Consider the following 14,781-nt stretch of genomic DNA (forward strand, 5'->3'; position numbering starts at 1 on the left):
AGGAAAAGCCTCAATTTTGAACTCTTTTACAGTCAGACAACACATTAATTTGCATTGTGTTGTAAGACTAAATATTGGACAATAATTACCACATAAAAAGTACTCAAATCCATATCATTCCATTACCATTTTTCAAACATCCATACATTCAAGTGACTAGATAATGTACCAAACAAGAAAGCATTCCTAGCTAGCTACACATGAATCAAAAGCTGAAACAAGCATGACTTTGGCTGTTGTACATTATCTCAGATAGTTGCATATATGCCATATCCTGTTGGTAGTAGCAAAACAAAGGTTTTATGCAGCAGCACCAGCTGCCTTTCCCTTCTTCCTCTGGAGTTTCTTCATGTAAAACTCTAATTCTTTCCCCTCCAAAATGTACCTGTTATACAAGTTCAAAAGTTATATATATGAACTTGAATAAGATTCCAAGGTTAGCATTAAAGAAACAATGGTCATCATGCTTACCCATCAGATCTTCCACATTGGCCTGGGCGGGAAGAAATGCAAGCCAACAACCTACCACCACTAAACTGCTCTTCAATGTGGGAATCAAGAGTACGATCTTTCTGGCGCTTCTCAAGCTTCCTCAAGAGATTGCTGCTCTTTTTGGTTTCTTCTGTGGTGCCATCTGCATCCTATAATAGTCACCAGCAACAAATAAGAGCAATTCATTTCCATTTCATTCTTGTAGAGTCTAAGAACACATAGTACACTGCTTTCAAATTCCCAAAAATCACTGTTTCATAATGACTATCCGAAAACTCATTGCAGCTTCATAAACAATAATAGAAAAAGGACGCTGCTGTATATAAGCCATTGATAGGGTATTATAAACTCATCACCTCCGTAGCAGCATCCTTGGCATCCTTTTTTGCAGTTGTCTTTTTCTTACTCCCGATATCAACATTGTAGTGCTGTAGATACCATTGCCTAAAAGGAGTAGCATCCACCTGAACAATTGCACTCTTCACAAGAGTCTGTGTCCTAACAAGTTCGTTGTTTGAGGCATTGTAAACGACATCAAGAATACGAGTCTTGCGAGTAACAGCCTCACTACCCCAAGAAAAGTTCCCAGTATCCAATCTCAGGGCCCTCCACTTCACATGGCCACCTCTAACACGAATTCTTCTTACAGTTTTGTTGCTTGAGATCTTGGTATTTGCCGGCTGACGACCAAGCTCATACCTTGAAATCCAAACAAAGGGGTGTATAAGCAAAAGTACAACTTATATGTCTAAAGTCCACTATGTAATTTATTTATTTTTTTTTGGCAAGAAGTCCACTATGTAAATTGCACACAAAGACTACACAAGCTATTCTAATGTATACATGACAAGATTCGATAAATGATTACAAAGGAAGAACAAAATTGCCAGATTCCCAACAACACATTACGAGTAAACATCAAAACAAGGATCAGATCCTACTATCTAATGAAACCCATATGTAAACTTCACAAAATTAGTGGGAGCCATTAAACTAAATGTCTCTTACCAATTGACAAATATAAGCACATTCTAGGACTATCAAATACAAGAAATCATACAAGTACAGAATTCTAAAACCCCAGAAAACAGAATCTACAACTTTAAGTAAGCCAAGAATTGGACTTTATAAGATTGGCATAGAGAGACTTACTTTTGCTTCTTCCTCCAAGCTTTCTTCTTGCCACCAGTGGCGCGCCTCTTGTGCATAGAGTCCCTGGAAATACCTGAAATAAAAATATAAACAATCCATAAACCCAGAAATAGAAATCAAACAGAAACAATTCATTTTGAGCTGCAGAAGAGGATCGATCGTATACCCATTTTGCCTCAACTGCCGCTCCCCTTCTCGCTCTAAAATGCAAGAATTGTTCTAAGGCAGAAATGCAAAACAACTATAATACAACTGCAGCAAGAATTGAAACCAATAACTCTCTAGGTATACCATGAAAAACTAGATAATAAGAAGGTGATACCTGACCAAAGCAGAAAACTAAAACCAGGGGATAGCCATTCTCCATGGCTATGCGAACAAATCCTCTTCTCGTCTTAAGGAATACTTGCTACAAAGTATGCAAATGATGAGCATTAGACCTGTGGGCATTACTGAATGAGAAAACTAAATAAAAATAGAGCTCAAAGCAAGAAAGAAACAGAGAGTGACCTTCTAGGGCGTAACAGCAAAACACACATAAACCTCGCCTTCAAAATAGAGAGTAAGCTCACTAGTCCTCGACAACAAGAAGAAGAACTAGTGCACCAGACTTCTGCCTTATTACCAGCAATGATGTTATCCCTATATATTCACAGCAAGTCTCCAATATCTGGCCAAGCTTGTAGCAGATGATCAAATCCAACAAATATATACTAATCAAAAGTAAGTGCAATTTTGACTATATAGAAACCCCCAGCAAGATTGACTGATGCTTCTAGTTCTTTAAGCACCTGTTGTCACTGCTGCAATTTGTTTGAAACGGATATTGCAGCTCAAAAATCTGCAAACCTCGAAAATTCAAAGTCATCAATATGCCAAACAAATTGGAAAAAGAAACATATATAAGAAAGCTAAGTAGCACAATATTCAATTATATATGGTTGCTGGTTAGAACTGGAGAGATATAGAAGCAAAACAAAAGCACAATTAATGAAAACCAATACCTCCATATCCAAACTTACACTTCAAACCAATATCTCCTAGCTTGAACTTGACTGCTCCACTCTTGTAAACCAGCATCTTCCCCATATACCCCTCAGATAACTCTTCCAAACTACCGTCCTTCCTTGCAGCACCTACCTTCTCTGATGGTGCTGAGCTTCCGACTTTCTCTTTCCCCTTTGCACTAGTAGGTCGCTTGACCAATGGTAGAGTAGGAGGCAACTGAACAAAGAGCAACTTCTCTTTGGCATTTTGCTCCTGTCACCAATCACCAGTAACATACCATCACCTTTACCATTCGAATAATTGCTCAACATTGTTTAAGAAACAAAGGATTCTTATAATTTTTTTATTACTAAACTAACACTCACCAGCAGCCCGAGTTCTGAAGCACAATTAATAGTACTCTCATCATACTCCTTTGCAGCATCCTCAACAAATTCCTTCTCATTACCCCAAGCTGTCAGGGTATTCCTCCCTGATTTTCGAAATCAACAGAGTCCCCATACCAGATCCGGTTCCTCCACCAAGCGAATGGCACACCTGAAACCCTACAATACAAACAACCAAACCCTAAGCACACCAATCCAAACAAGAAGACCACAAAAAGAGAGAGAGAAAGTTCAGTGAGGAATTTGATCGAATACACAATCCAGGAAGCTCAGTGTTGAAAAAGTTGGCTGTCAATCTCATTCCATTCCCCCGTCTCCTGCAAAATCGACAAGTAGCAAGAAGTAATCAACACACCATTACACAATCCAGGAATAGGAAATTGGATTAATCTATAGCCAAATTTCTTCGCGCATTGTCTATGTGCCTAATTCTAACAAGTGTGTGAATCCAGTAGCGAAGTTAAAGCCACACCAGAAATTGAACATGAACAAGTTGAAATCGCTGTTGAAGAAAATCAAACTCTTCGTGTTGAAGCATGAGATTAGGAGGTTAGGGAAGTTGAAGTACCTGAGAGTCAACGTATCTGTGATCGGTGAGACTCTTAATAGCATTGGCGATGTCGTCATGGTTGAGTTTAGCTTGGTCTGCGAGAGCGCGTGGGCGACTGGGAGGGAGAGTACTCGGGCCAGTGTGACGGAGACGGCGAGAGCGAGTGGGAGGGCTGGACCGGGTTGGTGACGGTGACGGCGGCGGCGGCGTTTTCGTTGTCCAAGAAAGTGGAAACGGCGGCGTCGAGGTCGTAATTGTGGAATTCGAGGAAGAAGAGGGCTTCTTGTTTGGAGGCGGAGCTGATCTCGCAGAAGGAGGTGATGACGGCGTCGTTTTGGGGGCTCGATTCTTGAGCTTCGGCTTCCATAGTGTTCCTCTTCTTCTTCTTCTTCACTCTTTTGATCGGATTCTTGAGCTTCGGCCATGGTTGCAGACTTGCAGATTGAGATTGAGAGAGCTTTCAAGAGAGATAGGGGTTTCGCACAGAGATAGAGAGAGAGGATGGTGAGAGAGATCCAAATAGACTGGGATCCAAATAGACTTAGGGTTTGTGAGAGAGGATTGAGAGCGGACTGAGATTTAGGGTGTGTCTGAGAGGGGAGTTTCATTTCGTTTTGTCGAGAGAGTTTCAAGAGTGTGGGAGGTATAATTAAACTTCAAATAAATTCTAAAGTGACTCACACAACACAAACCTAACAAACTGTTGTAAGAGTGCACTACAAAAATCAAAATGCCAAACACATGGTGGGAAATATACCGCGCCCATAGCATTTTGGCTTAAAATGTTGCCGCCTATATTCCAACTTCACACAACAGAAAAGTATAACTTCTGTTGTCGAATTTCTACAACTTGCACTAGGTTTACCTTGTGGAAGACATTCAATCAAGCTTCCTCAAAATTTGGCATCCAGTTTTCAATCACACAACGGAAACCTCAAGCACCATTGTATCAAGTAGCCTAAATTTCAGATTTCAAGAGGCAACCAAGACTCGAGAGTGGAGGGAAATCTGCCGCTCAATTTTTCAGGCTCAGACGATGGACCATGCTTAATTCCGTTGTGCAATGTAGTTCCAATAAAAAAGTTATCACTTTGTTGGCATTCACACAACAGAATATAATCAGCACCGTTGTATGATAAAACTAACTTCAACACACAACAGATGATTTGTGTTCCGTTGTGTGATTAGTGTTGTGTGATTAACTTATTGTAGTAGTGTGGGGTTTTGGAGGGTTATTAAGCTACAAAATTGGAAACTTCTTTGATAAAGTCATAAAGGGTCGAAATTCCAGTATTAGGGATGAAATGGATTGGATCATTCATTTATGGCATGTTTAATATTGATCTGCTTTGAATTTATGCATATCAATTGTCAATTGAGACGAAGCTAGTAATATTGACTTTTAAGAATTGTGCTTGTTGCTGCTTATCAAAGCTATTCACTCAAAATAAAATTTCAGGTTATGGAAGGGACATCTGAGACTCCCAAATCCACTCCCATGCATACTCCAACTAATAGTTCCAGCACTGGAACCACTCCAACACCCACACCCACTCCTACTCAGATGGTGGATCAAGGTCATCAACAAGGAGCTGCAGCACTGCCTAGTTGGTAAGATTATCCAATGAGTTTTTTTTTTTTTTTTGTCAGAGGCAGAGAGCTATAGCTATATTGATGATGTTGTCGAAGCCTATTTGGAGAGAATTGTCTTCCACCGTCGAGATTTTTCACAATTTTTTTTTTCTATTAAGAAACTCACCATTATTCTGATAAATGCTTGGTGCTACTATGAGAATCATATTCTTGGTGCCCATTATGGTTTAATTTCAACATATGCTTTGGAAACATTAGTCCTATATATATTCCATGTTTTTCATTCTTATCCAGATGGCCCTTTAACAGTGAGTACTTATAGAATCAGTTATGAGTTTTCTATTTTCAAATCATACAGAAGCTAAAGCACTTGATTGTATTTCTGTTTTGTAGCTCCACTACAGATTTTTGGATTACTTCGACAAATTGGACAGGGAGAACTGCTATGTAAGTTAAAATGGACCAGTTTGCAAATCCTCCCTGCCTGATATTTGCTTTATGTGAGTGCTTGTGTAGATTGTCTTTAGCTTCACCTATCATCTATTTTCTTTATGGTTATCTAGATGTTAGATTATTTGGCTTCTATGATCTACTGTTGTCTTGTACCTTGGAAAATGTTACTTATGCTTCTGGTGCCTTTTCTGATTTGGATACCCAGCTTCATTTTTCTTTCAATGTTTACCTTATTGGATATTTGATTTTGATTATATTCTTCCAATGAGAGGTTAGGCTTGCTACTCTTGTTTTGTAATCTCACTTCTTAATATCAATAAAAAATATTGGTGTAAGTAAAAAGAAAGAAAAAAAAGTAAGAAAGATAGTTTGACAACAAGCAACTTGTCGAATTTGTTTGACTCGACTTAGATTCATATTTCTCTGAGAACTAAATTCTCCAAGACTTAGATTCATATTTCTTTGAGAACTAAATTCTCCAAGACTTAGATTCATATTTCTCTGAGAACTAAATTCTCCAATTATAGCAAGTAATACTTATGAAGGTAACTACCTAGCTTGCTTGGCAATGATTTTGATTTTGTGGAAATTTGATAATTTGGTAGTAGATTACTGCCAAAAAAGATCAACTGGAAACAAACATTATTTACCTGAGGCAAGGTAAACATAGTACGTTGTGCAAATAATAATGAATATTGGTTCTTTATCGATGCAGGTTGGTCTTGTTTCAGATTGTGACTTGTTAGCATTGGACACAATATGAGGTAATCAAAAATGTAAAGTGTATATCTTAGTTTGTTATCTTTGTTGTTTATGGAACTATACCTTTTCATTCAAGTTATTTATGTTGTTACTTGAGACTTGAGATATAAGCAGATGGTGTTCTGAATCTTATGAACTGAATTTTGTGATTTTGTCTGTAAGAATATTTTCTTTTTCTTTTTTAGAACACAGAAAGAATTTTAAAAAAAGTATGACATGGTCTGATTGTCTGCAACTGCTGCTACTTGTGCCTAGCAAAATTTACAACATATCTAATCATGATTTTGTTTTCTATTTTGTAGCACTCAACTATTGAAGATGATGAGCTCCCAGAATAGAATACCTTGGTGATGGAGTTAGTTAGGCATAAATTAGTGATTTTGTTTATGTAGTTTGTTATGTTTCAATATATAGTCCATATTGGATCCAAAGGTGCAACTTGTTGGCTAGACTAAGTTTTGAATTTCTCGTATGCTATAGTACCCGTTGATTTTGAACAACTAAATGAATTATAATTTTTTTTCTATGGTTGTCATTTCAAATTGACAATACAAATGTTATATGATGTCACTAAAATGCTATAATAAATGTGCAAAATATGATGGAATTTACAAAACGCTATTAAAAGAAAAATGATAGCATTCATTAAACGTTATTAAAATGATCTAAAAGCTATGGAAATTCTTTTTATAGCAATTCATAAATGCTATGGAAAATAAATCAATAGCATTTTGGAAACGCTATGCTCATAGACTTATAGATAGCGTTTCCCATAAACGCTATCTTAAGCAACCCATCTACTATAGCGGGGGCTGTCATAGCGTTTTCTAAAACGCTATTACAGGATATAATAGCATTTTTTGGCTGGTATAGATGAGGGTTTATGGTGTAGTAATTCTTGTTATATGTGGGTAAAACGTAATGCTGTATGTTTGTGCAGTGACGTATTTCGACGGTGATTAAATAGAGGAATTGGATCACCATGTGGTTGGATTAATTTCAGATCCAGGTACCACTTTGTGTGATACGAGATGTTGGACGGGTGTTTGTTTTGCATCAAGGTTGTTGTTCGAGGAAAGACTCTGTTGAGTTGAATACGTATATTAATAGATTGCTTTACAGGAATTATGTGAGTTTTGCTACAGTGGTACCGTTACAGGTGGTAATGGGTTAAACTGTTTGAGATTTAGTTCTCACTTTAATCGATCTTTCTACCGTATGGTGGCGGTTGATTGGAGAAGTATAGAAAGTTGTTGGTACGATTGATATTCGGTCACCATCACGGGTTTATAGGTACGATGACTTGGCAGGATGTTGGAGTTGAGTTTGGAAATTATTTGTTTGGACTTGGGTTTTATCAAAGGTCTCAAACGACACTTGAAGTACTAACTATTGAGCTACTATGGTTGAGTTGTGTTGTTGGATTAATGCTTAGTGAGATGAGGTTTGGGAAATTTTGGTGCAATCTTAGTTAGCGCAGATTAGTTTTTGGGATTGTTGTTGTAGCTGGAATATTATTGAATAAGTGTTGTTGGAGGGCGGATCTTCAGTTACTTTATCCTCAGTTCAGCGAAGACAGTGTCGTTTGGGGGTATCGTCTTTGAGCCATGCAAGGAGAGTTGGCTATACTAAAGTACTTTCAAGTTCGACGTCGATTCTTGGAATATTATGGTTTGGAAACGCAGAGAAGAAAGAATGAATACTTTGCTAGCAGTCTGGTACAAAAATTTTGAACATGAACGGGTGTGTGGTACCCGAAGGGTGTCGCCTTGTGGTAGTCAAATAAGCTACATGATTAAGAACTTATCGGTTTGATCGAGGCTATCCAATGATACATTTGGCAATTGTAGGATCTTTACGTGGACGACATTTGACCAGAAATCTAAGCACAAATAGACAAAAATAAAGTGTGGTTTTCGTGGTTGCTAAGGAAACGACTTGTTTTGGACTTGTTGGTTAACAATGACCATTTGGTGGTTATCATCATGTTGTTGGTGAACAGGGTGGATCTTCACCGTACGAGTTATATGAAAAGGTTATCAATGCTACTATTCCAACTGAATAGTCTGTGATATTGATACCATGAGTTATCTGAACTAGTATTTGACATAAATTTCTTGACGCCGAAGTTGTGTACTTGTGAGTATGTACTGGTACATAGTTAGGTAAGACAAGGGTATTTGACTTGGACCATTGATAAATTTAGGGTTTTATGTATATGTTTTTAGTTGCTTGTGTAATTGAGATTGTCGAAATTCTCAGCTGCTCCAGTCGTTGACTTGAGATTGCAAAGGGAAAACTTAACCCAAAGAAGATTTGATTTTCATTATGCAGTATTCAAGGTGTAGTTCGTTCAAGTAACCGACCTTGATTTAGTCTTGAGTCTTTATTTTGGAAATTTTAGCGTGTGTTTCTGCTCACATATTTGAACCATTTACGGGTTATTTCCAATATAATGCTTTGACGATGTTCTCCCTCAGTTGTTAAGGACTTTCAGTAATGAGTGTGAGTAAATCTATCACCTAAGACACTGAATTTAGTAAGAACGCTATGGGAATTATTCAGATCATAATGATTGGCTAGATTTCAGCAACAGGATTGTTTCTTAAAAGGGTTGATCTCCTTGTTCTAATTGGCTCAACTCTTGGATCAGTTTTGAAGCTAATTTCTACATGATTTGAGCAGACTTGCACATCTTTTTTGTGCCTTATCATTGCCACTGCTGTATGATTGATGTGCTATTCATCTTCATGAATGTTTACTACGGATTGGTGTGTGCACCCATCTCTACTTCAACAAGATGAAATTTCGAGGACGAAATTTTTATAAGATGGGGAGACTGTTACGTCCCAGATCTCAAGTTATCCTTTTACTAGTGTTAATGCAAGTGACCGGGGGGTCTAATTAACGTAGAGAAAGAGAGAGAAGAGAGGGATACACAATGTATAGTGGTTCGTCTACCGCCTTAGCGGGAAACTACGTCCACTTGAATGTTGTACTAGTGTGTTGAGCCTTGCGGCCCAAGTGGATTACATGAGTGTAATGGAGTGTGTTGAGTTGTGGGAGGAGGCACTCCTTTTATAGGTGAAGGAAGCCATATCCTTTACATGGTTTCCAATGTGGGACTCAAATACCACTATTCTAGTATAGAAAAGCTATGTTGTGAGGGCAACTTGGCAAGGCCGGAAAGGTGGCTTCCCGGCGACATATTTGCCACTTCCGGATACCGTAGCGTAGCTTGAACATAGGGCTACGGGATGCATGTCTCGGTTAGGCCTCATCATGGCTTGTGGGTGTCCCAAAGAGGGTGCTACTTATGCTTGGTGATGTAGCAAATCCTCCATGCATAGTGGGAGGTATCTACAAGTCTCTGAAGTCCCCAAGTAAGAGGAGCTTCTTGGTTGGGGAGTTATAATCATAAAGTCATCAAGCATAAGTAACAGGGCGGCACAGAGCCCCTACAAGTCCCCGAACTCCTTAAGCAAGAAGGGACTCGTTAACCTGCACAACAAAGACAAAAACACGCATATGGAGAATGCTTGTCGTATTGAGCAACGTATGTGAGTTGCAGTGATATGCATTGGCATATATGAATGTACGAGGTGCATGATGCATATTTATGTATGCAAGTAAATGGCGTCGAGTATGATCAGTTATGACGTAGAAACTCGAGAAAGCATATAGTTGTGTGAGCAAACGGATTGCATATGATAAATGCGTGATGCGCCCCAGAAAACGAACGAGGTCGAGTTTGACGAGGTTACGCTTGGTGTAAATTGCATGAGTGCCATGAAGGCAAGTGTTTGTAATTTGTGAATGATGAATATGCGAACGCTTGTGTTTGTTTGGTTGTCGCTCGTATTAATGGAACGTGAAAAGAATTCGATTTGTCGTGAGCGACAAATGGTAGAAAAATTCAATGTTCCATTAATGTGTATGATGTCGAGTCGATGTGAGTGTAAAGGTTGGGAATGCCGGAAGGCAAGAGCGTGAAAGCTCGGGGGTGCTGGGAAGCGTGAGCGGGAAGCTTGGGGGTTGCCGGGAAGGCATGAGTAGGAAGCTCGGGGGTTGCCGGGAAGGCATGAGAGGGAAGCTCGGGGGTTGCCGGGAAGGCGTGAGAGGAAGCTCGTGAGCGGGAAGCTCGGGGGTGCCGCGAAGGCGAGAGAGGGAAGCTCTGGGGTTGCCGGGAAGGCGTGAGCGGAAGCTCGTGAGAGGGAAGCTTGAGAGTGTCGGGAAGGCGAGAGTGGAAGCTCTAGGGTTGCAGGGAAGGAGTGAGCGGGAAGCTCAGGGGTTGCCGGGAAGGCGTGAGCAGAAGCTAGGGGATGCCGGGAAGGCGTGAGCGGGAAGCTCGGGGGTGCTGGGAAGGCGTGAGCGGAAGTTCGTGAGCGGGAAGCTCGGGGGTGCCGTGAAGGCTAGAGCTGGAAGCTCTGGGGGTGCCGCGAAGGCGTGAGTGGAAGCTCTGGGTTGCCTCGAAGGCATGAGCGGAAGCTTGTGAGGGGAAAGCTCTGGGTTGTCGTGAAGGAGTGAGCGGAAACTCAGGGTTGCCGCGAAGGCATGAGCGGAAGCTCGTGAGAGGAAAGCTCGGAGGTGCAGCGAAGGCGAGAGCGGGAAGCTCTGGGGTGCCGTGAAGGAGTGAGCGGAAGCTCGAGGTTGCCGAGAAGGAGTGAGCGGAAGCTCGGGGTTGCCGCGAAGGAGAGAGCGGAAAGCTCGGGGGTACAGCGAAGGCGAGAGCGGGAAGCTCTGGAGTGCCTGGAAGGGGTGAGCGGAAGCTTGGGGTTGCCGCAAATGCGAGAGCGGGAAGCTCTGGAGTGCCTGGAAGGCGTGAGTGGAAGCTCGGGGTTGCCTCATAGGCATGAGCGGAAGCTCGGGGGTGTCGCGAAGGAGTGAGCAGAAGCTCGGGGGTACCGCGAAGGAATGAGCGGAAAGCCTGGGGGTGCCGCGAAGGCGTGAGTGGAAGCTCATGAGCGGGAAGCTCGGGGGTGCAGTGAAGGCGCGAGCGGAAGCTCGATGATGCCACTGAGGCGAGAACGTTAAAGCTAGGAGATGCCGCAGAGGCAGGAGCGGAAGCTCGTGAGAGGGAAGCTCGGGGGTGCCGCGAAGGCATGAGCAGAAGCTTGTGAGCGGAAGCTCGATGATGCCGCTGAGGCGAGAGCGTTAAAGCTCGGAGATGCCCCTGAGGCAGGAGCGTGAAAGCTCAAGGATGCCTTTGAGGCATTAACGGGTAGCTCAAAGGTGATGCCGCGTGTCATGAGCGTAACCGTTGCTAATTATGCTGGGCTGTATGTACAAGTCCCCGAAGTTCCCGATTAAGGAGGGTTTTCAGCGGGGTTAATACCAAAGCGTGGCTTAGTGCCGTATTGAGAGCATAATTAGTGCAAGTGCGTCGTCCATCTAGAATTGGTCTGAGCGAACACTTGTGCCCTTTCGGGTAGGCCCCTGCTAGGCCCTCCAAGGAGTCCCCAACTCCTGGCTATATACCTTCGTATGGTCAGAAAATTGTTTGATGAGGGAAATTGCGTTTAAGCAGTGGGTCTTAGGTAGCGAACCTAATCTTTGATACCCAAGCGTCGGGGGTTAACCGCCGGATCAATGGATGCCGCGGGCTGTGTTAACTGGTCCCTTTACTTTTTCCCGGAGGAGAAAAGCTTGACTGTAATGCCGCGTAGCGGTCATCGTCATTATAAGGAGTTGCCTTACCGCCTGGCGGTTGGTTGTAGACCATAGACCAGTGGAGTCTAGACCCGTTTAGGTCTATTTCCCGTGGGGAGAGTTTGACAACATATGGTGGCCAAGAGGCCAGACAAAGTATTTACACAGTGTACATGTAAATCTTGCTAATTGTATGAACAACAAATAAGCATGGCATAGTTTGTTTAAGCAAAGTGTCACATGTTTATTTAATTGAGTTGCAATTAAATAGAAGCATGGCATAGTTGTATAGCATGTACTTGTAGTAAAGTTGCTAATAACATTTTTGCATTGTTGTGAATATGCTTAAGGATCATGAAGACATGTAAATGCATATCAAGTGTGATATATTGTAGGCATGCTTAGAAGTAGTAAAAGCATGGCATTGACATGACACTAGCTCAAATTGAAAGAGCGAAGGAAGATATAGTTACTTATCTTATGCTGATTTGGAGCGAGTAGGCGTTGGAATTGATGTAGGTGCCCAAATTATTTTGGAGTTGTCCTAGCCTCACTAGCAGAGGAATAGGTCGCCCCCGGACTCACTAACGGAAAATGTCGCCGCCTGACATGCTAGCCTCACTGGAGGAATATGTCTCCGCCGGACTCGCTGGAGGAAAATGTCACCGCTGGACTCGCTAGCGGAAGATGTCGCCGCCGAACATAGTAGCCTCGCTGGAGGAATATGCCGCTGCGGACTCGCTCGCAGAAGATGTCGCCGCCGAACCCGTTAGCGGAAGATGTCACTGCCAGACATGCTAGTGGAAAGTGTCGCCGCCGGACTCTCTAGGTGAAGATGTCGCCGCCGGACTCTCTAGAGGAAGATGTCGCCGCGGACTCGCTAGCGGAAGATGTCGCCGCCGGACACGCTAGCCTCACTGGAGGAATATGTCGCAGTGGACTCGCTAGCAGAAAATGTCGCCGCTTGACACGCTAGAGAAAATTGTCTCCTCCGGACTCGCTAGCGAAAGATGTCGTCGCCGGACAAGCTAGCGGAAAATGTCGCCGCCGAACTCGCTAGCGGAAGATGTCGCCGCCGAACTCGCTAGCGGAATATGTCCCCGCCGGACACACTAGCGGAAAATGTCACCGCCGGACTCGCTAGCTGAAGATGTCGCCCCTGGACAAGCTAGGGGAAAATGTCGCCGCGGACTCGCTAGCGGAAAATGTCTCTGCCGAACATGCTAGAGGAAGATGTCGCCGCGGACTCGCTAGCCTCACTGGAGGAATATGCCGCTGCGGACTAGCTAGCGAACCAAAAGTTCACGGTACATGACGAAGCCTTTGTGTTGGCTTCCCACAGATGGCGCCAATGTTAATGCAAGTGACCGAGGGGTCTAATTAACGTAGAGAAAGAGACAGAAGAGAGGGACGCACAATGTATAGTGGTTCGTCTGCCGCCTTAGCGGGAAACTACGTCCACTTGAATGTTGTACTAGTGTGTTGAGCCTTGCGGCCCAAGTGGATTACATGAGTGTAATGGAGTGTGTTGAGTTGTGGGAGGAGGCATTCCTTTTATAGGTGAAGGAAGCCATCTCCTTTACATGGTTTCCAATGTGGGACTCAAATACCACTATTCTAGTATAGAAAAGCTATGTTGTGAGGGCAACTTGGCAAGGCCGGGAAGGTGGCTTCCCGGCGACGTATTTGCCACTTCCGGATACTGTAACGTAGCTTGAACATAGGGCTACGGGATGCATGTCTCGGTTAGGCCTCACCATGGCTTGTGGGTGTCCCAAAGAGGGTGCAACTTATGCTTGGTGATGTAGCAAATCCTCCATGCATAGTGGGAGGTATCTACAACTAGTCTTTCGAAAGGTAAACGACAGTTATTTTTATTTTCGGCTTCGTTTCGACCTTTTAGGGGCCCTAAAAGTTAACTTTTTGTTCGGGTTAAAATTTGAGAAAATTTTCTTCATGAAAGTCATTGAGTACGTTAAACCAAACGAGTGCATATGTTGTAAGTAAAAATCGGAGTTCGTATACGAAAGTTATAAGTGAAAATGTAAAGTTATTGTTCATAGTAAGTTAGTATATATTTGAAAATTACTGTGGTAGGTCAGAACCTACCCAGCCCATAACTCTCTCTCCTCTCTGTTTCTCTCTCCCTGACCCAGTCGGCTTTGGCCGGCAATTTCTCCCTTGTCCAGCAACGAATTTGGACAAGGCCGGCAGCTATGGAACCCACTCCTTCCTCCTCTTGACGTCTGTGGTATTTTGCTGGCGCGATTTGGGCCGTAGGAGGTGCAGCAAGGTTGTATTTCGGGTCTCCGGCGATTTCGAGTTTTCCGGCAATTTCCGGCAGTTCCACAACCCATAACATGGAGTCCTCGTCTTCGTGGTTTTACCCATGCCAGCGGGTAACCTCAATTTCACCGGATTACGACGAATCGACGGCGGGAACGATCTCAGGGATTTGAGGTAATTTCGACTACTTAGACTTGAAATTGAGCTTGGCCACAGTTATGAAAGATGTTTAAGACGATAAGATGATGTTGTGGATGAAATTTGGTAGCCAGATATGGTGGTTGACTAGCAGCGCATGGGGGCCTAAGCGCAGGGCACGTGAGGGCTCGTCCGGCCGTTCTTGGTGGGTTGTTTCAGTTTGTTGGATAGTACTTGTTGTTACGATTTTATAGATATGTGTTTGGTGGGAATCAGAAGAGATTTGGGTATCGATCGAAATTTCCGAAGTTC

The 14,781-nt window shown here is 42.7% G+C and overlaps 1 protein-coding gene across 1 annotated transcript; it reads right to left on the minus strand.

Annotated features, from left to right (window-relative positions):
- Positions 1-211: 211 nt before the first annotated feature.
- Positions 212-1,945, minus strand: LOC112179958 (40S ribosomal protein S8-like). Its single transcript, XM_024318442.2, has 5 exons — positions 1,811-1,945; positions 1,645-1,717; positions 861-1,191; positions 472-641; positions 212-385 (listed from the first exon to the last, which is right to left on the minus strand). Exons 1-5 carry the CDS (start codon positions 1,812-1,814, stop codon positions 301-303), a joined length of 663 nt encoding a protein of 220 aa, XP_024174210.1. The 5' UTR covers positions 1,815-1,945; the 3' UTR covers positions 212-300.
- Between the last annotated feature and the right edge of the window lie 12,836 nt (positions 1,946-14,781).

Source organism: Rosa chinensis, chromosome 7 (assembly GCF_002994745.2).
Source record: "Rosa chinensis cultivar Old Blush chromosome 7, RchiOBHm-V2, whole genome shotgun sequence".
NCBI lineage: Eukaryota > Viridiplantae > Streptophyta > Magnoliopsida > Rosales > Rosaceae > Rosa > Rosa chinensis.

What these genes read in the sequence shown, in the direction of transcription:
- LOC112179958 (XM_024318442.2), bottom strand. An exon ending in GCTTGGAGGAAGAAGCAAAA is followed by an intron (nt 1,192 to 1,644) that starts GTAAGTCTCTCT and finishes TTGGATTTCAAG; the next exon opens with GTATGAGCTTGGTCGTCAGC. An exon ending in CAAAAAAGGATGCCAAGGAT is followed by an intron (nt 642 to 860) that starts GCTGCTACGGAG and finishes TGACTATTATAG; the next exon opens with GATGCAGATGGCACCACAGA.